Source organism: Nyctereutes procyonoides, unplaced genomic scaffold, assembly GCF_905146905.1.
Source record: "Nyctereutes procyonoides isolate TBG_1078 unplaced genomic scaffold, NYPRO_anot_genome, whole genome shotgun sequence".
Taxonomy (NCBI): domain Eukaryota; kingdom Metazoa; phylum Chordata; class Mammalia; order Carnivora; family Canidae; genus Nyctereutes; species Nyctereutes procyonoides.
This window is the reverse complement of record NW_026575133.1, coordinates 21,511,712-21,527,602: the sequence shown is the minus strand read 5'-3', so window position 1 is coordinate 21,527,602 and position 15,891 is coordinate 21,511,712. Positions and strand designations below refer to the sequence as shown.

General features: G+C 37.6%; 2 protein-coding genes across 3 annotated transcripts in view; one reads left to right on the top strand and one right to left on the bottom strand.

The window, feature by feature from the left end:
- Positions 1 to 15,891, top strand: part of CACUL1 (CDK2 associated cullin domain 1) — a 73,619-nt gene that overhangs the window by 29,399 nt on the left and 28,329 nt on the right. The gene's annotated exons all lie outside the window — the stretch shown is intronic.
- On the bottom strand, positions 13,798 to 14,166 carry LOC129493540 (U6 snRNA-associated Sm-like protein LSm3). Its single transcript, XM_055299825.1, is given in 2 exon segments — positions 13,798 to 14,012; positions 14,015 to 14,166. Coding segments are annotated over 2 exon segments (306 nt in total). The 5' UTR covers positions 14,106 to 14,166.

The window sequence follows — 15,891 nt, the reverse complement described above, 5'->3', positions numbered from 1 at the left end:
AATACTATTTTCAGAGATTTCAAAAGATTTTAATTTGTTAAATCTAAATGTTCTTGTGTAAGAGTGTAATCTAACATGCCACCTCATAAAAATTTTGTTTCTTTCATTTTATTTATTTTTTTTTTTTTAAATTTTTATTTATTTATGATAGTCACATAGAATGAGAGAGAGAGAGAGGCAGAGACACAGGCAGAGGGATAAACAGGCTCCATGCACCGGGAGCCCGACGTGGGACTCGATCCCGGGTCTCCAGGATCGCGCCCTGGGCCAAAGGCAGGCGCCAAACCGCTGCGCCACCCAGGGATCCCTGTTTCTTTCATTTTAAAAGAAACAATGACTTTTCCACCTTAGTAACTTTATTTTTCTTATTTTTTTAAAGATTCATTTATTTATTCATGAGAGACACAGAGAGACACAGGCAAAGGGAGAAGCAGGCTCCTCACAGGGAGCCCACTGTGGGACTCGATCCTGGCTCCTGGGATCAGGCCCTGAACCAAAGGCAGGAGCCCACCTGCTAAGCCACCCAGGCGTCCCCACCTCAGTAACTTTAAAAAGCTTTTTTGTTATTAAGTTTATTAAGTTACTAAAATCACTTAAATAGCTAACCCCACTTAGAATTCTTCTTACTATTATGTTGTATGTAAATCTATAGTTTTTAAAAAATCTGTTACCAGATTAGATTGTTTGAACTGTAAGCAGTGTATTTTGTCTTAGTTTTTTTTTAAACCATTCTTCCCCGACCCTGTCCCTTGCACTTCTCTTTTTCTTTAAATGTGATAAATTCTCTGTTAGTATATTTTCCTTTTTTCACGTCTCCAAAGCCTCAGATGTTAATTGCCAGTCTTGATTTTTTTTAACATACCAGTGAATGGAAATAGGTGACTGGTTTCCTAGTTTAGTGAATAATATTGTTAGTTTTTGGAAAATTCTGTTGAAATTTTTAGCAATCATCATGCTTCTGGTAAGGGCTCAGACCAGGGTCTTTAAATGTCTATTGAAATTTCAACTTGGATTTCTTCTTGTGGATACTTCATATTTATGTCTAACTCTGAATTCCTCTTTACCCAAGTCATTTTCACTCTTAGACTTGAGATTTCATGTTTATCTTTGACTCCGTTTTTCTCCTTTACCTCTTGTTCTCAGGTAATTGTTAAGATTGATAGAACACTGTTGTTTCACTTACCTCTGTCTCTTTTCCTTCTTCACATCGTTATTGCAGTAATCTCCTAATTGGTTTGTTTTTCTCCACTCTTTGTTTTTGGCTGGGTAAACTAAAAACACTAATTTGATGGGCATACTTTCTTGTTCAAAAACCTTAAATACTCCCTATTGCCTTTCTCAGTCACAGTTGAGTTTGTGGTTAGTATAAAGAACTGAGCTGGTTGATTTATTGCAGGGGCTCCTAGAGGGAAACCTGATGTAGCCAGTGCCTTCCATTCAGGTGTGCAAGGAACTCTATTAGGTATAGCAGCAGATATGTGATTGGTAAGACTAGATAATTTGGACTAACCCTCCTACTGATTAATGATTTTAAAAATGATTAAGGTTGCTATAAAAAGCAAAGAATTAAAGGACTAGGATCTGAGAAGAAGGAAACCCAGAGAGGGCAGTCTAGCATTTGAACCATTTCTCCACAAGGAGCACCTGTTTATTTTGGAAAAAGAGGCTAATAGGCTGAGCAATTTATTTTTTTTTTATTATTGTTTTTTTTGCATAAGAAAGTGTATGAATGCAAGCACTTTTTTCAACCATCATCTGCAGTGCTGTTGACTAAGAAAGCTGAGGTTATAAACCTTCTTCAAATGCCTCCTGCAGAGTTTACTTGCAAGCCCTTGGGTAGAAGTTTGCATTTCTATTTTTTAATGAATAGTCTCTATCGGGTTTAATTAGTCATTGTGTCTATGCATGAATCATTCATAATCTGGGCTTGCCACCAGCACATGGCATTTAAAGTCAGATGAACAGAAACAATATTTTTAAGTAAAATGTAAAATACACTTTGACCAATTATCATTGGTTGACAACATGTCTCATAGAGATAAAAGTTGATTGGCAGCTGTTAAAAGTTTTGTCTTCTTGCTGGTTGGGGAAGAAATGAACACTACGAAAAGCATAAGCCTCAGGCATCTTCTTCAGCAGCACTTTGAAGGCTCAAAGACTGGAACACTCCGCAGCCCACCTGACATCAGAGAGCTTCTCTGACCTGTTGGGAGTAACATGAGTGATTACTGCCATGGGCACCTGCTGTGTGCCTGGCATTCTTGCATGTGTTATGTTTAGCCCTCCAAGAAACTTACTAGCCACTGAGCTAGTAAGTGGCAGAGCCTGCTTTGAATCCAGGTCTATCTGACTTCAGGTTCTCTGGTTTATCCTGTCTACTACATTGTCTACACACTGAAAGCAGATAATCTAAGGTAGACTCCTCAGTGATGTGGATCATAGAGCCCAATATGGGGCTTAATCTCACAACTGTCAGATCATGACCTGAGCCAAAACCAAGATTTGGACACTTTTAATTAAAGATTTTATTTATTCTGAGAGCCACAGAGAGAGAGGCAGAGACATAGGCAGGGGGAGAAGCAGGCTCCTCGCAGGAAGCCCAATGTGAAACTCTATACCCGGACCCAGGAATCCCAAGAGTTGAACACTTAACGAATTGCTCCACCCATTTGTCCCTCTCTTTTAATAAAAGAGATTATAATGGGGACGCCTGGGTGGCTCAGTGGTTGAGCACCTGTCTTTGGCTCACGGTGTGATCCTGGAGTTCTGGAATCAAGTCCCACATCAGGCTCCTGCTAGGAACCTGCTTCTCCCTCTTAGGCTGAGCAGTTTAATAGCGTTTTGATGGGCTTATGGGAATAGGATGATCAAAATTGAGAGTTTAGGGTCCATTAAACCTGAAGGATCACATCCCAGGAGTAGTAAGAATAATAAGTTATAGACCATTGTCCCTGGAGCCTGATTCCTGACTGCATTAAAATGGTCTGGATTTACTGGTGCTTCTAGTTGCTTACCAGAAGCAAAAGTAAATTGTCTCCAGAGAAAGATAACATTATCCTAGGCATCAAATTCGTTGTCTGATTTTTCATAAACAATATCTGGCCTTCAATCAGAAATAACTAGTCAGGGGATCCCTGGATGGCTCAACGGTTTGGCGTCTGCCTTTGGCCCAGGGCACGATCCTGGAGTCCCGGGATCGAGTCCCATGTCGGGCTCCCAGCATGGGCCTGCTTCTCCCTCCTCCTGTGTCTCTGCCTCTCTGTCTTTATGTCTATCATAAATAAATAAATCTTAAAAAAAAAAGAAAAAGAAATAACTAGTCATATTAGGAGATGAGCATAAAAGTAAGAGAAATGGTAAAATATATTTTTAGATAAGAATTGAGAGAATCCATCACCAGTAGTCTCTCACCTTAAAGAAATTAAGAGTATTCTTCAGATAGAAAGAAAGTGGTCCTAGATGAAAACTTGGAGAATCAGGTAGGAATGAAGAACAACGGAGAAGATACATATGCAGGTGTAGAATAATAATGATAATGTCTTATAGGGCATAAAATACATATAATCAAAACACATGATAATTGGATATAAGATGGAAGGGAGTAAATGGATTTAAAATGTCCTAAGGTCCTTACACTGTGTAGGAAGAGGTAAAAGTACTAATTTAGTTTAGACTGATAGAACAGGGATACAGTCTATAATTTTAGGGTAACCACTAAAAGAATGATAAAAGAAAATGTAATTAATAGGATAATGGAGAAAATGGAATAATTTATAAAATAATAAAGTCAAGAAAAAATAAGGTACAGAGAACAGATGGGAAACATAGAAAACGAATAGTAAGATAAATTTAAGCTTCATATGTCAATTATGTGAAATGTTAAAGACTACTGCACTGAAAGAAGTAAGCAGATTATCAAACTGAGTGAAATTGTGTAACCTTATTCAGTGCTGCTAATATGAGGCAGTGTACTTAGATAATTTTAGACAGAAGGATTGCCAATAAATGATGGAAGATGTACAGACATTAGCCAGAAAGAAAGATGATATAACTACATTGATTAAAAAAAAAAAAAGGAGTAGATTCAGAGCAAGAGGTATTATTTGATATAAAGAAAACTTTTTATAAAAAGTTCCAGTTCTTGGAAGTTAACATTTCTAAATGTGTATGCACCCAATAATACAGCCACAAAAATTAACAGACGCAAAGAACGGACAAGTCCACAATCATAATGAGAAGTTAGTGCATCAATGACATTAGCATTTATCTCAAGAAATTAGAAAACGGGGGGATCCCTGGGTGGTGCAGCGGTTTGGCGCCTGCCTTTGGCCCAGGGCGCGATCCTGGAGACCCGGGATCGAATCCTATGTCGGGCTCCCGGTGCATGGAGCCTGCTTCTCCCTCCTCCTGTGTCTCTGCTTCTCTCTCTCTCTCTCTCTCTCTGCGTGACTATCATAAAAAAAAAAAAAGAAAAGAAAAGAAATTAGAAAACAAATGCAAAGGAAACTCAAAGAATTAGGTCACAATCTTTGCTAGTAGGCCTTTGGAATGATAAGAAGTATTCAAGGAATGGTGGTACAAAGCACAATAAGAAAAGTGCCCTGTCTGAGAAAAGGTGTAATAATCACAGCCAGATGGAGGAATAAAGAAGAAGTGGCATTAAAAATGAAACGCCTAAAAAAAAAAAAAAAAAAAGAAACGCCTGGGTAGCCCCCGTGGCCCAGTGGATTAGTGTCGCCTTTGGCCTAGAGTGTGATCCTGGAGACCCGGGATTGAGTTCCATGTCCGGCTCCCTGCATGGAGCCTGCTTCTCCCTTTGCCTGTGTCTGTGCCTCTTTCTCTCTCTGTGTCTCTCATGAATGAATAAATAAAATCTTTAAAAAAAAAACAAAACACCATGAGGGGGGCACCTGGGTGACTCAGTGGTTGAGTGTCTGCCTTTGGCTCAGGGTGTGATCCTGGGGTCCTGCGATCAAGTCCTGCATCAGACTCCCCATGGGGAGCCTGCTTTTCTCTCTGCCTATGTCTCTACCTCTCTCTCTCTCTCTCTCTCTGTCTTTCATGAATAAATTTTAAAAAATGAAATGCTATGAAGAATGAGTAGATGTTTGGGGAGGAGTCTATTTAGGCTGAGGGCACTTCATAAGCAAAGGCAGTTTTTGGATAGGCTTGGGCAGTAAGGAGTGGTCCTGTGAAGATAGAGTGTGACATTTGAGAGAGATTGGGAGGAGATAAGGCTGAAAAAAAGGCAGGTTGGAGCTAAATTGTAGAAACCCTTGAATGCCAGGAGTTGTTTCTTAGATTAATGTGAAATACAAGAGACTACAAGATGGGTTGGAATAGGAAGGAATGAGATGTAGGTAAATAGTGGTTGCAGTAGACCAGGTGAATTACAGGTCTGTGGTTCTTTATCTGCAATTCCCAAAAAAAAAGCTTTGCAAATGGATTTTTCTTTTTGTAGGTTTGGTGTCAAAACTCACATGGTAGTAAAACTTGGTCTAAACCCGTGAGGAACTTGAGGGGAGCATTCATATATTTCTTTTCCAGGTATTTTTATGTGTTTTATATTTTCTCCTAGAAATACCAATGCATTGATATTCCCAGTCTCTAGATAACCTTCTAAATCTGAAAAGTTCTGAATTATGGCACATATCTGGCCCCAGGAATCTTGGATGAGAAATTGTGGACTTGGTGGTAATGAGAAGGGAGAAAAAAGTATCTAGGATACATTTGCAGGGATCAGAGAAACAGTATTTAGCTAAAACCATGGCCAGTTGGAAGAGAGGCAGGGTGAGAGGATTGAGAGATCGATTTGGTTTCCATAGAAATGTTGGCTGTTGCTGAAGGGGACTTGAGGTGTAGAGAAGGAGGGTAACAGTGGTTTGAGAATGTTCAGGTCAGCAAACATAATGTCCATGTGTGAGCACATGTGCTAGATGCTTAGGCTGCAGAGATAATTAAGATGTGAGTTTATTCTGCTTAGGAGAAAGGTGTAATGATCATTTTAATACACTGGAATGTGATGAGTAATAGAATAGAGATCGGAAAGGAATCACAAGTCTTGATAATTTTCCCCCTTAAAAAGAATCTCAGATTTATCCCATGCCACATGCCTAGTTTAGGTCCTCATTGATACTGGGCTGAAAAATAGAGAAAGGTTTCTAGTTTGTACCTTGACTGTGCACCTTGCCTCAGTCCATTTTGGTTTTTTTTTTTTTCAGACTTACATCATTTTTTAAAAAGATTTATTTATTTGAGGAGGGAGGGGCAGAAGGAGAGGGAGAGAGAATCTCAAGCAGAGTCACTGACAGGGAGCCTGATGTAGGGCTCTATTCCACGACCTAAGATCATGACCTGCCCTGAGCCACCCAGGCACCCCCTCACATCATCTGTTTTCTTAACCTTTGAATCTCTATTTAGCAAAAGACCATACTCCTAAGCAAGGATTTCAGGGCTCTTCACACTGTGAACTCAGCAAGATAATCTAACATTATTTTGCTATTAAGATTTAAACAGGCTGTGTGTTTTCATATTTGTATTTTCTCATTTGGTTTCTTTTGCCAGTATAGTTGACCTTTGAACAATGCGGGGGCTTGGGGCACCAACCCCCATGTAGTTCAAAATCAGAGTATCACTTTTCACTCCTCCAAAACTTTACTAATAGCCTACTGTTGACTGGAAGCCTTACAACAGAAACAGTCGATTAACACAGATTTTGTATGTTGCATGTGTTATATACTGTACTCTTACAATAAAGTAAGCTAGAGAAAAGAATATGTTAAAATCATAAAGAAGAGAAAATATATTTACATACCATACTGTATGAAAAAAATCCATGAATAAGTGGACCCATGTAGTTCAAACTGACCATGTTGTTTGAGGGTCAACTCCCCTCTTTCTGCAAAGGGGGCATTCTCCTTGTCTGTTAGGGTTTGCTGAGCTTTTAACTTCAGTGTTCTGGCATGCTTAATGAGTCACTTTCTCTTCCTTGCTTCTGTAGCCCTTTGTGTTACTACTGTCGTCCTTAGTTTAGCACTTTGGCATGTGTTTAGGATGCCATCTTTGCAGCATTGTGAGCTGTTTGAGAGCCAGAATCCTGATGTACTAGTGTTGGTTTCTTTTGGCCTATTGTAATCTTGAACTAGTTAAGTACTCATTAAGTAAATATGCTGATCATATTACTATTGACCAAATGTTTGCATTTCTCTTACTTTTGAATGCATGGAAAGAGTATACGTCTATGTTCCATTGAAATCAGACTTAGCCAAGTGACTGACTTTGGCCTGTGAATTGTGAAATAAAGTGAGGTGTGTATGGTGAAGTGTGTACCCAAAGATCTGAAGCTCTTAAAGATCAGCTCTCCAATTTTCTGTGTTTTCTTTTGTCTGCCAAGTGTTTCAGATGGTAGAGGCTCCCTTATCTTGGATCCCAAGGGTAAGTATGACATGGGGCAGACTTTCAAGATGAGCCTGTAACCCGAGAAAGAAAGTATTGCTATATATTTTTTTTCTTGGTTTTTAATCCATTAAAACAATTTTTTTTGAGATACAATCACATACTTTAACATTCGCCTTTTTAAAATGTACAAACTTACTGGTTTTTACTGTAGTCATGAAGTTGTGCAGCCATCACTGCTAATTTCAGAACATTTGAGTTACCGTAGAAAACCCAGTCATCATTGGCAGTGATTCCCTGTCCTTCCCCTTCTCTCAGCCACTGGCAACCACCAATCTACTTTTTGTCTCTGTGGATTTGGCTATTCTGGACATTTCATAGAAATGAAATTAAGCAATATGTGACCTTTAGTGTCTGGCTAATTACAGTGTTTTCAAGGTTCATTCACATTTATATCATGATTTTCTTCATTTCTTTTTATGAATAACATTGTGTTGTACTACATTTTATTTATCCAAACTTTGTTAAGTCACTGAGACTTTAGGCATTGTTTTTTTGACTGATACGATAAGTATGTGAATTGACAATATTTAGAATATCCTGTTTGCCTCACCATTTGGATAATTGAATTTAATGGATATAACATTCTTTACTCTTTAAACTGTCTTAAGTGACACTTCCATATTTTGGTTATTCTTATGTATGTCTGAATCCAGAACCCTTTAGAGCAATCAGAAGGCATTTTCTCCCATGTAATGTTGATAAATTTATGTATTAATGTGCTTTATCCTGTTGAGAGTATATTTTCACTTTCACTGCCTAAAAACTATTTTGATGTTTTGATCTGCTAGCTTTACAGCCATCAACCCATTAACAAGTGTGTTCCTTTCAGCAGTTTGTCAGTGATTTGTAACTTACACTATACATTATGTACATGTTCAGAGTGTTGAAACAGACTTGGTTCCCGTACCAGGCCAGTAACATTAAAGTGTTAGGAATACCACCACTAATACTAACCTGAGTTCAGGTCCCCAGAAGAGACCACAAAGACAGGTGGAAGAAAAATGTGCAAGTTTTATTCTCCCAATAGGACTGAATTTGGAGTGATTTAAATGAGTATTTGTCAACTAATTACATTTTAACCATTTATTTTAATAAGATTAGAGTAGTTTTGATGTCTTGGTTGAGGTACATATAATTTGACTCCCAAACTTATTAGTAGTAATGGAAATGAATAGAAACTAAGCCATAATTAGTCAATATTAACTTTGTTTCACTCTTCCCAGACACCAGATTACACATAAAAGCTATACTTTTTTTTTTATTGAAGTTCAATTTGCCAACATACTGTATTACACCCAGTACTCATCCCATTAAGTGCCCTCCTCAGTGCCCGTCACTCAGTTACCCCATCCCCCTGCCTGCCTCTCCTTCCACTACCCTTTGTTTGCTTCCCAGAGTTAGGAGTCTCTATTATTTCCCATTCATTTGCCCTCCTTTCCCTTATAATCCCTTTTACTATTTCTTATATTCCCCATATGAATGAAACCATATGATGATTGTCCTTCTCGGATTGACCTACTTCACTTAGCATAATACCCTTCAGTTCCATCCACGTCTAAGCAGATGTGGATATTTGTCCTTTTTGATGGCTGAGTAATATTCCATTGTACATATAGACCACATCTTCTGTATCCATTCATCTGTTGAAGGACATCAAGGCTTCTTCTACAGTTTGGCTATTGTGGACATTGCTGCTATAAACATTGGGGTTCAGGTGTCGCGATGTTCCACTGCATCTGTATCTTTGGGGTAAATACCCAGTAGTGCAATTGTTGGGTCGTAGGGTAGCTCTATTTTTAATTTCTTGAGGAACCTCCACACTGTTTTCCAGAGTGGCTGCACCAGTTCACATTCCCACCAACAGTACAAAAGGGTTCCTCTTTCTCCACATCCTCTTCAACATTTGTTGTTTCCTGTCTTGTTTATTTTCACCATTCTGACTGGTGTGAGGTGGTATCTCATTGTGGTTTTGATTTGTATTTCCCTGATGTGCATAAAAGTTTTACTGCCAAACTGCCAACAAACTAAGCCAGGTTCTTTTGGTCTTAAAAATCAGAGCAAGGTTTGCTTTGCTGTTTGTGTTCTGTCCAGTGGGTGGCAGCATAATTCAGCTGGTTGTCTTGCATGTGGTCATTTGATATTTATATATTTTTTCAAGGCTATAATTTCTGTATCTGTTGAATCTACAAAGTGTGTTTTTAGAAAAACTTTCATTCCCCCAAATACGTTTTTCACTCCTCACCAATTGAGGATTACTTTAGATAATAAGAAAGTTGCCTGTTATCCCTATGTAGATTTCAATATAAAATAAATATTGCCAGCTGGTCAGTAGCTCTTCATATGTGTATTTTACTGATTTTTTTTTTCTGGATAACTTATTTGGATATCGTTTTTTAATCCAAACTAAAAGTTTAAGCAGTTATAGCAAAGTTGTACTTGTCTCATAGAATTTGCCAATGAAAAACTTAGTAGACCACAATTTTAATAAGTTCACTATCATTTTTCAAGATAGAGACTGTGTTTTCTTCTTATGTCTTCATTGGGCTTAACATAGTGCCAGATCCAAGAGAGATCCAATAAGATACTTACTGATAAAGAGCGTATTGGAACCAGCTGAGATTACTAGAACCATCTACTTACTCAAGTTAAAGCAGCATTTTGGAAATGGAATTTGTGATGAGCAAGAGAGTGAAATCACTTAAAGAGTAGTTATTTGCGGTTGTTTATATCATGTGCACAGAGTGCACTATGAGTTGTATTCTTTTCAAAATAAACTTTGTTTTGAGATAGAGTTTTGTACTTAAATTAGGAAAGATAAAGAGGGCTGCCCGGGTGGCTCAGTAGTTTAGTGCCACCTTCAGTCCGGGGTGTGATCCTGGAGACCCGGGATCGAGTCCCATGTCATCGGCCTCCCTGCATGGAACCTGCTTCTCCTTCTGCCTGTGTCTGTGCCTCTCTCTCTCTCTGTGTCTCTCATGAATAAATAAATAAAATCTTAAAAAAAAAAGATAAGATAAAAAAGTTTCCTTTAAAATATAAACACCTTAGGGGTTAGTGGTAATTTTTGCCAAGTGTTAAAGGAGGTGAGGTGTGTAGGAAAGTGAGAAGTTGTCCTAGTCCATCTGACTTCTTTAGATATTTTCGTCTATTAAATAATCCTTGGACCTTTTGTAACTGCTGTGTCACCTAGCTTAGTCATTGTTGTATGGATAAGCTAAAGGAATCCAGGATCACAGAGTCTGGACTTTTAATTCAGTTTTCTCTTAAAGACCTACTGCAAACTTCTGTAAAGAAACTAGAGCCCTTATGTTGAGGCTCATGGGGATTCTGTACTGTTAGTTTACACTTGGCATTTAATGATTCATTATAGCTTCTATTTTCTTAACCAGCTTTATGGCAGCCAACCGATGGAGAAACTGTCCATTCTTTCCTTAGAAGAGATGTACACTTTTAATTTTTTTAAAAGATTTTATTTTTTTTAAGTAATCTCTGTCCCCAAACATGGGGCTTGGACACATAGCTCCAGAGTCTCATGCTTTACTAACTGAGCCAGCTAGGAGCCCCAGACCTGGTCACTCTTTAGAATTCATTTCATCTGGTTGGACAGTACTGCTATAAAACACAGAGACCTGAAGTCTCTGATTGAGCTTGGAAAACTGTAGTTTAGCTAAGTTCTTTTGTTATCATCAGGGTGGGACTGATGTACTCTCCAAGCTTTCTGCATTTGATGTGGATGTGGAACTTCACTTTTTAATAACTTTATAAGCACTGAATTTGACAGCAGTCAAGAAGCTGTTAAATTTAAAAGAAAGATTCATGTAGGGTCTTATCACTAATGTTAAATATGTTGTATCATATTTTTACTAATTTCAGTATAGTTTGCAGCTAAATTGTCGCTATTGTCCTGCAATAAATGCCTTATGTTGCGTGGATAATTACTGCTCAGCCCTCTCTCCAATCCTCTAGATATCCTTCCCATAAAACTTAACTTTCCTTTGAAATGGTCTAAACTTGAGTTTTCTAAATGTTTAATGGCTGCTGAAATGGCTGTTTAAAGAGTCCCCTGAAGTTCTCATTCAAAATATACCCTTCTGGAAAGTTTCTGAGTCAAGATTTTGGGGTGTGGCAAAGGACTCTGTATCATTAACAAGCCCTTCAGATGATTAGAAGAACAACATTCTTTGAGATTGTGGAAATGCACATGGTTCCTGAACCTGGTCTCTCTTAAGCAAGGAGTGGCATCATCTTATGTTTAAATATAAGATTGTGTTGTTGCTAAAGCCATTCAGCACATTTTGCCACTCAACACGTTTGCACGAAGTTCTAATCTGGATTAGAAGTATCCATGCAGACCCGGAAAGTAAAAACTGTGCAAGTTAAGCATAGTTTAAGTATCTCATGAAGAGGGGGCAGAAATAGACAGTGGTGCGTCCAGATTTTTATTATGTTGTAGAAATATACTTGACTTGGCAGATGTTGATGATATTATAGCTGAATGATAAAAGCAGATTATAAAATAATGTAATCCTGTATTTGCTAAGATACACATACACAAGAACCGAAGAAAATGTTAATGGTAGTTATTTTCTGATGTTGGTAGTTATTTACTGATGATGCTTTTCTATAATAGCATTTTTGATCTTTTAAAAATATCAGTAAACATGTATTACTTTTGTAAAGATACAGGTTAGTAGCCTTGTTATGTTTTTTACTCTTCCTTCTCATTCTTTCTTCTGCCCTGTTTCATTTTAACGTGCAAAAGTCATTTCTTTATTTGAAGACAATTAGGATGTTTTTGTGAACAAAAAAGCACATATTCCTAAAATTTTTTCATGTTTCATTTTGGTAGGATGGGGCTGGAGGCAGAGGTAGAAGAGGAGGTATATAAATCTGAAGTTGTGGAACTTGTTTATATTTTACATCTTTTGCATTCATTCTGGTAGCCCCTAACCACATGTACATATTCAAGTGAAAATGAAATAAAAACTCAGTTCCTTAGTTTCATTAAATACATTTTAAGTGCTAAGTAGACCTACATGGTTAGTGGCTACCATATTGGACAGTGCAGATAGAGGACAAATAGAGTGCAGAAAGTTCTGTTAGGCAGTATTGACCCAGATCATAGTATTTTCAAGTCTATTGGCTAGAAAATTATTTAAATAAATCATGTTATAAAATTAAATATGCATCTAATCAGAATAACTGCCCAATCTTCCTTATCTAGCTTTCAGAATTAAGGATAACAAACTTGTTTTCCTTCCATTCTATGAAAGCTTGGCGTGGTATATCAAATCTGATCCTTACCTCCTTGCTCTAAGGAATATACTTAATAACTAAATATATATAACATATATATATAATGCTAGTCATACTAAGCAGGGTAGGTCTTCAAAATTAGGTGTCAAATTATTTTGTTTCTATGCAGTGATCCATAAGGTTATCATCTAGTTCTTTATTTCACTTAAAAAAATTTTTTTTAAAAGCACTGTCTACAAAATAACATCTCTATGAAGTTATTAATTGCAGCATTATGATAACAGAGGATTAGCCACAAGCTATCAATATTAACAAGCTTGGTTAAATAGTAAATTTCATTTTTTTAATTAAAAAAGTTAAATCAAATTTAATTTAAAGGAAAAAAAAATATCCGAAATTGTCTGAGAAAACAACAGAGCAAATGAATTCCTGAGGAAAGAGTTCTACATCCTGGTGATCACATTTATTGAAAGAGTTGGAAAAAAATTTAAATGCCCTTTAGCTTAAGAATTTTTGAATTATCTGCAAATCAACTCATTTCAGGAATGGAAGAATCCTTGGTCATTTTTTTTTTAAAGATGTTATTTATTCATTCATGATAGACAGAGAGAGAGAGGCAGAGACACCAGCAGAGGGAGAAGCAGGCTCCATGCTGGGAGCCCGACGCGGGACTCGATCCCGGGTCTCCAGGATCACGCCCTGGGCTGAAGGTGGCGGCACCAAACCGCTGAGTCACCTGGGTTGCCCCCGGCTCAGCGGTTTAGCGCCGCCTTCGGCCCAGGGCCTGATCCTGGAGACCCGGGATCGAGTCCCGCGTCGGGCTCCCTGTGTGGAGCCTGCTTCTCTCTCTCTCTCTCTCTCTCTCTCTCTCTCTCTCTCTCTCTGTGTGTGTGTCTCATGAGTAAATAAATAAAACCCTTAAAAAAATAAAAAATAAAAATAAACCTCTGAGCCACACAGGGATCCCACTTGGTCATTTCTTAATATCAAAATATATGCAAGTTTTTCTTTTGGATGTCTTCTACATTTAAAGAGGCAATCATACAAAATCTCCTATATTCCATACACAATAAATTCTTTGTTTCAGCGAACTCTTAATGGAGAAGCAACTAGTACCCTACCATCTCCCCAGACAAAAAGCATCGGAATATTCCATTTTGTTGATTTATGTATCTCTTCATATGTTTCTTCATCAATTTCTATAGTAGTCACAGTTTCTTCCACATCTTCCAATATCATATTTAAATGCTGATCATAAGCATGTAATCTGCCTCGAAGCTCTCAGTCATTTCTCATTTCACATAAATTCACTCATCCAGGCTAAGCCTGATGAGATCCAGGGGCTCTTCTACAGTGTTGATAGTTTGTTGCTGGTCCACTGCATCCGCCATCTTTCAAACCCTGCGCCCTTTCCCTAAATAGTACATTTCAAACTTTGGACTTAGAGGAACAGATTTCTTTCTTTCTTTTTTTTTAAAGATTTTATTTATTTATTCATGAGAGACACAGAAAGAGGCAGAGACACAGGCAGAGGAAGAATCTCCATGCAGGGAGCCAGATATGGGACTCGATCCCAGGACTCTGAGATCAGGCCCTGAGCCAAAGGCGAACACTCAACACTGAACCACCCAGGTGTTCCATAGGAACAGACTTCTTTTTTTTTTTTAAATATTTTATTTATTTATTAATGAGAGACAGAGAGAGAGGCAGAGACACAGGCAGAGGGAGAAGCAGGCTCCGTGCAGGGAGCCCGATGCAGGACTCGATCCCAGATCTCCAGGATCAGGCCCTGGGCTGAGGGCGGCGCTAAACCGCTGAGCCATCTGGGCTGCCCTGGAACAGACTTCTTAAAATTAAAATGTGGTTTGAGGACCACCAGGATCACTGAAATCCGTTCAGGGGGTTTGCAAAATTGAAACTTTCTTGTACTACTAAGATGTTATTTACCCTTTTCTGTGTGTTGATATTTGTTCTGACTGTTCACAAGCAATGGTAGGGAGACTGTTAATGCCTTTCCACAGATCTTCACTTCCACATATTTGCAGTAGAAAACAAAATCATTTTACTTAAGAATATCCTAGATGAAACAGTGAAAATTTTTATTTTTATTTCACCATTTTATTGTGACTTTGAGTATACTTTAAAAAATAATCTGTGAAGAAATTGGAAGCTATATAAAGTACAGTGATTGTTTTATGATATAGCACTTGTGTGGTTGTATGAGTTTTGAATTAAACTACCTGGGTTTTCTTTTCCCCTATAGAACATATAAAGGAGGTGAGGTATGTAGGAAAGTGAGAAGTCGTCCTCACTGGGTTTTTATTTGGAAGAATGGCTGACTGCTGACAAATTATGGTTATTTAACTAGACTTTGGTATTCGATATTTTCTCAGAAATGAAGCCTATCACTTCAAGGAAAGGAACTGACAGTATTTGTTGCCAATGATAAAATTCAAGCCTTGAAGTGAAAATTAGAATTTGGAAAGCCTGTATCTACTGCCATGACCTCGATGGCTTCCCAGTACTTAAAAAGACTCTTCTGATGAAATAGGTGGTGATAGTAACAAATATAATTTTTTCTTCTTGGTGTGTGGTGAAATGTGTCAACATATGGAAAACGTATGCAACTCAGTATTTTACAATGACCAATTTCTGATGTTATAAAATGTATTAAAGGATCCATTCAAAGTAGAAGATAGACCAGTAGGTTTTAATGTAGTGAGTACAGAGCGCTCATTGATAGTTTCAGACTTCTTGTTGCAACTAACCTTTAAGAAACTTGTTATGTTTCAAAGAAAAATATCCACAATTATCTGAAGAGGATATTAAAACACACCTTCTTTTTCTGCCTATATAACTGTGTGAGGCTAGATTTTCTTCATTTACTTCAACTAAAACAACATACCACAACTCATTCCATACAGTAGCAGATATGAGAATGTAGCAGTCTTCTATTAAGGCAGATGCTATTTTTCTTACCTTTTTTGAGAAGATAGTTATTTACATATAACTAGCTTATAAAATATGTAATAATTTTAACATTAAAATGTTAAAATGCAGATTTTATTGTCATTTTAGAATAAATTAATATGTATTTTTAAAACTCAGTTTGGATTCCTAATATAGTAAATGTTGTTAGATATAACCCATATAATAAAAAAAGCTTTTTGGAATCAA